This window comes from Trachinotus anak, unplaced genomic scaffold (assembly GCF_046630095.1).
Source record: "Trachinotus anak isolate AG129_WGS33_773 ecotype Australia unplaced genomic scaffold, CSIRO_AGI_Tana_v1 ptg000019l, whole genome shotgun sequence".
In the NCBI taxonomy this organism is placed as follows: domain Eukaryota; kingdom Metazoa; phylum Chordata; class Actinopteri; order Carangiformes; family Carangidae; genus Trachinotus; species Trachinotus anak.
The window spans coordinates 6,589,628-6,595,749 of record NW_027273870.1 but is presented as its reverse complement, the minus strand read 5'-3'; the positions used below and the strand labels follow the sequence as shown (position 1 = coordinate 6,595,749).

The 6,122-nt window shown below is 41.1% G+C and overlaps 1 protein-coding gene across 1 annotated transcript; it reads left to right on the top strand.

The window, feature by feature from the left end:
- Positions 1 to 526: 526 nt before the first annotated feature.
- LOC139636036 (pannexin-1-like) lies at positions 527 to 6,108 on the top strand. The gene is made up of 6 exons (XM_071503700.1): positions 527 to 916; positions 2,919 to 3,040; positions 3,429 to 3,628; positions 4,333 to 4,837; positions 5,158 to 5,317; positions 5,441 to 6,108. Exons 1-5 carry the CDS (start codon positions 736 to 738, stop codon positions 5,305 to 5,307), a joined length of 1,158 nt encoding a protein of 385 aa, XP_071359801.1. The 5' UTR covers positions 527 to 735; the 3' UTR covers positions 5,308 to 5,317; positions 5,441 to 6,108.
- Positions 6,109 to 6,122: the final 14 nt, after the last annotated feature.

The window sequence follows — 6,122 nt, the reverse complement described above, 5'->3', positions numbered from 1 at the left end:
CAGTGAGATTTGTTTTTGTTTTTTTCTGTTGCAGTTACTGTTTTGCCACTAAATTTCACAGCTGGTTACTTGTTGATTTTCATTCAAAACAAGCATTAACGTATACAGTATAACTTTATAGAATAATTCTTTGTTGCTGATTGAACCATGACTAAAATTAACCCCACCTCAACCAAATGCATCAGAAATAATTCCCTTTCTAGAATATAATCATACAATACTCTAAAAGGTGGGCTTTTCCCCCCGAACACCATATATCTATTTAACACATGTTGCCTCCTCCGCCACTAATTGAAACAATAACACAGAGATAAACTAGAGCCAGAACTAACTGTTAATTTTAAAACAAATTGAATCACTAAAATTACTTGAATAAATAAATATAATTTAATTGTCTTGTGTTCACTTTGCGGGCTAAGGTGCGCTTAGCAGTTCCACAGCGCCCCCTGTCGGTTGGCCGGCAGCCGGCTCCTCCCTGCGGCCGGACCCTATTGTGTGTGGGGGGGTGGGAGGGGTGTGGGGGGGGGGGTCCGGGGTACAATAACGTGACAGCAGGTTCAACCAGCAGTCCCAGTAGTGAATGGAGATGGGCAAACAGTAACGGATCAGTGGTTTTATACATTATACACATTTTGCCACAGCGGGGACTCTTTCAATTTGCTTTAGGTTTACTAAGAAGAAAACTGACCCTTCCATCAGTTATCAGACAACACCGGCTTTTTGTTCCCGTCCGTCATGGCGATTGCCCACGTAGCCACGGAGTACGTTTTTTCCGACTTTTTGTTGAAGGACCCCACGGAGGCGAAGTACAAAGGGCTGCGTCTGGAGCTGGCGGTGGACAAAATAGTCACGTTTCTAGCGGTGGGGCTGCCTTTGTTTCTCATCTCGCTCGCTTTTGCTCAGGAGGTGTCAGTTGGTGAGTTGTTAAGAAATTGCGATCACCCTCTCCCCATCTCCTCCATCATCTGAGCTGATAATCCTCTGAATTTCATCATGTAGTATAAAAACAGAGGCAGCATAGATCCTGGTGGAGCCTCTTTGTCTCTCCCTTGGCTACATTATAATCCTATAATACATTTGTTTCAATGAAAACCACTCTTACATGCGGTGGTGGATGAGGGACAGTGCTATATGAGCATGTAGGGGTTTCAGTGTATGTCCAGAAAGAGAGAGGTGTGAATGCTGGGGAAGGTGTGGTTTAAGTCTCCACCCTTCTGCTTCTGTCACGCCCAGACATAGTTGTCCACATACCGCAGGTGCTGCTGCTGCTGCTGATAATGATGACTGAAACTTTGGGCACAGGGGATTCACATACTGACAAACTTTTCTACATGTGGGCCTATTGTAATCAGGCCCTTATCTACAGATAAGCTGGCGCCATATGGATTGGTGTTAGTGCAAAGAGCAGGAGAATGAAACAGAAGGTGATGTACTGTCTGCAAAGACTCTTTTGTCTCCATCTCACCCTCATCAGTGTAAACACAAGCTCTGCTCCACCAGCAGTGTAACAAATCTACATAATCTTCAGAAGGGTCATAACGCCCGCAGTCTGTTGTTGTTTTCCGCTGCTACCGACGCCCTGCTAGAGAAACTAAGGCAGGATGGATCCATTACACTGCAAGCCACAAGAGATCTTTTATTGTATTTTCAAGACTCAAAGACATTATGGCCAAAATCCTACATTGATTTTCCCTATGAAATACATTATACCAACCACAAAAGCTGAGATACAGAGAGGAAGAGGATGGTCTAAAGTCTAAACTGAGGAATATGAGATGTGGATGTTAATTTTTTCACAGCAGACATTTGGACTTGTCATTGTGAGTAAAGCACATGTCATGTTATTAATAACATTATCAATGTCTCTGTTGAAGTGCCCCAGTAAGTGTTGACGGTTTGACTGTGAGACATGAAACTGAAGCGGCTAAATGGAGTCCAGCCATCATTGGTTTTACTCCTTACACCTGTGCTTTTCCTATTGCCACATGTCCAAATGTCTTCAGTGAAAGAGGCCTGTTGCACAGACGGGGGGCGTTGCTTGTTTTCATTCATCAGACCAAACATCAGAGAGGTGATCAGACTGACGTGTGGCAGCAAGACACAATAAATACATAACTAGTATAGCCGAATCAAAATAATGTAAAATGGGAAAAAGCAATTCATCAGACCATTTCCTGCATCCCATAAATCACAATGCAAGATTGGACACTCTTGTCAGTATTGGTGAACTGATCATCTTTTTTCACTGATGTTAAGACAAAAAAAAAAGGCAATTTGAAGACAAATATAAGTACTTTTAAAAATATGATAATAATAATAATAATAATAATAATAATAATAATAATAATAATAATAATAGCATCTTACACAAAAAGAGCATATGAAAAGATGTCCTGCATATGGAAGATGCTTATGGCTATTATCAAATCATTTTCACTTTTGTTAAATTTTAAAGAGTTAGGGAGCAGTTGACAGAATTAACTGTTCTTCCATCATGTTAAAGCCCACTGCCATTTAATATAACTGATACTACTGTGACTGATAGTATAGTTGATATAACTGATAGTTGGTGGACTATATGTCATAAATGGAAAACACCCAGAAAGTTGAATTTCTGTTGTGAGCATGTGCTCAGTTTGTTGAAAGCATCAATCTGTGATCTTAAAATGTCACAGTCCTGTGCTGCGAAATGTTGCGTATCTGGGTCATTTGTGAATTGTACATGCCTGACTACATTTCCTATTGTACCCCCACTATAATGAGGCATGGCGTAATCACTGACACAAAGTATGCTGACAACAAATTAGGCCATGAGTGCAGAGGAGGGGCAGCTGACAATTGTTGCTATGTTTGTTTCTTTTTGCTGAATTGTCAAAATGCTTGTCAGTTCTGACTGATTCTTCACTTTCCTCATCCAGGTACCCAGATCAGCTGCTTTGCTCCCACTAACTTCTCCTGGAGACAGGCCGCATACGTGGACTCATTTTGCTGGGCTGCAGTGCAGCAACAAACTGACACTTCCCCACTATGGCTGCACAAGGTACAGACGTTACCTCAACATACACTGCCAGGGAGAATAATGAGTGCTGACAGTTTGATCATGTGTATATTGGGATGTTCCTAATACTGTAAAGACTAGTATTAATCAATTAAAGAATGGCCAAACATCCATAAATATCCTAAATATCCTAAAAAATTGTAAATGTGCAGCTTTGGATGTCTCCCAGAGCTGTAGATGCACATTTACTTAACTGTGTCATTATGTTTCATAATATTTTCCAAGCTCTTTGACTAATGAGAGAAGTTCAGACTACACATTTCTCAATTAGTTAAAAAAAAAAAGCTAGATGCTAAGATGGATTTTAGTCCTCTTGATCTGATTGTGTTGTTCTTCTCTTCTGTATTCCCCCTTTCTGTGCTTGATTCAGTTCTTTCCATATATCCTGCTCCTACTGGCCATCCTCCTGTACATCCCAGCCCTGTTCTGGCGTTTCACTGCAGCTCCGCACCTCTCCTCTGACCTCAACTTCATCATGGAGGAGCTGGACCGCTTTTATAATCGTGCCATCAGACTGGCAAAGAACCTGGCATCCTTAGATAGCAAGGATGCACCTGACGAAGCTCAGAGGTAAACACCATTTAATCACCTGCCACCAGTTTTCCTCCCTGAACAAATACATTTATTTAAAAAGCAGTGGCTATAATCTAAAGTCTTTTTAATGCTTCCTGAGAGTATTGTGTTGACATATGATACATTACATAAGCATTACGCTCCAACCTGTTCATCCTGTGTGTTTAGCAGGTTTTTTTGCAGCTGAAAACAGCTGCTTGCTGCCTTTATGAATTCCACTGAGAGTGGTGAGACTGAACCAACACAGTGAAGTAACCACAATCTGTAAAACAAACAAACAGTAAGCTGAATGATGCCAAAATGGTTGGCAGAGCGGAGGACAACTGCAGAGTCACATGATAATTCTCAGTGGCTTTGTGTCTGTGTGACACCTTTCACATTACACAGTCATTTTGTTCATACAAAAAAAAATATTGATTAGTGCAGCTTTAAGATCACTATTAATAGAATAGGTTTACATAGCTTAAAATAAAGTAAAACAGCATTAAATAAGATAAGGGGAGGGGGTTTTCCATAGGTGATTGAGAAATATTTTCTTTGAAAAGGAAAACTCCTATAAAGCTCCTATAAAGTACAGTTTGATCCAAGCGGTTATTTCAGTCAAATATTGTCTGTTTCTAACTGTGTTTTTTCAGCAAATCAAGTCAACTTGTTTTATTTTGTGATATTCTGATAAATGCCCATCTGCCTTCATTCTGTAGCAGTGCTTTGGACCTGACTGAGGGCTGCTTCAAATACCCTTTAGTGGAGCAGTATCTGAAGACCAAGCGCTTCTCTCACTCCCTCGTGGTCAAGTACCTGGCTTGTCAGGGCCTGACCCTGCTAATCCTCCTGCTGGCCTGCCTCTACCTCGGCTACTACATCCAACTGGCCTCCTTCAGCGATGAGTTTCCCTGTGACCTGCGGACCGGAGTGCTGAAGAACGACAGCATGGTACCGTCTGCTGTCCAGTGCAAGCTCGTAGCAGTGGGTGTCTTCAGGCTGCTCAGCTACATCAACCTGGGGGTGTATGTGCTTCTTGCTCCACTGGTGGTGTACACTGCTGTTGGGCCAGCATGTCAGAGCTCGAGCTTCCTCCGGCCTTATGAGATGCTGCCAGGATTTGGTGCTTTGGGTCTGGTCACACCCTTCTACAATGACCTTAGTATCTATCTGTTGTTCCTGAAGGAGAACCTGAGTGAACTCAAATCTTTTAAGTGTCTACAGGTGGGTCCCAGAGCTGATACTGTAGTCCCAGTATGGTGATTAAAATATGCCACTTGTTTGCTATTACCTTTGCTTTGAAAAGGGAGTTAAATGTTTTATTCTAACACATTTAACACTTTTAACACCCTGACATGCCTATCTAGCACTTACCATGCACTTTCAGTGCACTTCTTTGCTTCATCTCCTTGCATTTATTAAATAGATGTAGTACTTAGCACTTACACCAAAGTTTCCAACTGCACTGAAGTATTAGTGATTGTAAGTTGCATTGGATAAAAATGTCTGTCAAATGAGTAAATGTAAATATGATGTATTCACAGGTGCTTGAGTTATTGCAAGAGGCTGGTGATGAGGGGTTTGACACCATGTGCCTGCTGCGAACTCTGGGTCAGGTGAAGACTGATGTTTTGGACAGTAAGAAGACATGCCCACGCAACGACAACAAAAAAACAAATAAGGCTGAAGAATGATTCCTCTAAGGTGAAGGAGCACATTTACTCTGTTTTGTCCAACTGAAATTAGCATCACAATACAGTCTAACGACAGTGAAATCAATTGATTATACTGTGGATGTAAACCGAAATTTGTTTTATTTTCCGTCAGATCTCTCTGCCTTGTTACGAAATAACTGACATGATGAGGAGGAGTCTTTGATGGAACAGAAGTGAACGAAAACCCTGTGCACTTAATTTTACCTGAATTGCTGCTGGTGCATTGACCCTACAGCAGTGGAATCCACAAAGAAAAACTAAGGTTGCCCATACTCATTCACACATTGTGTAGTTTGGCCCACAGACATTAGACCTCTTTGATGTCTTATTTTGAATATATGTGAATACCCCTAGGACTTTTATTCTGATATGAATGTTTCATTTTTTTCTGTGGTACATGTTACTTTTCTCAGGATCTGAAATGCCTTTCAATCATTATTTATAATAAGAAGCCATGTTCCTTGGATGGAAATCTGTACATTAATTTTCCAGGTGAGGGAGCCCTCTTCTTCTTCTTGGTGTTAAAATGAGAAAGGTTTCTGAACACTGGGCTTAGATGTATTTACAGTCTAGGGAAGAATGTGTTGCAATCGGTGATAGTTTCCATCCAAAGTAAACCTAGACTAAAGATAGATTGTTCAGTATTATTAGAACTACTGGAGCACCTTTGTCTGGACTGTAAAGCATGTGAATATTTGTGTGTAAGTGTGATGTTAACAACTGCAGTGTACTGTTTGTGCATGTTGTAAGTAAAACAAGACACTGGGTTGTCCAAACTGATAAACTGGAAGCTC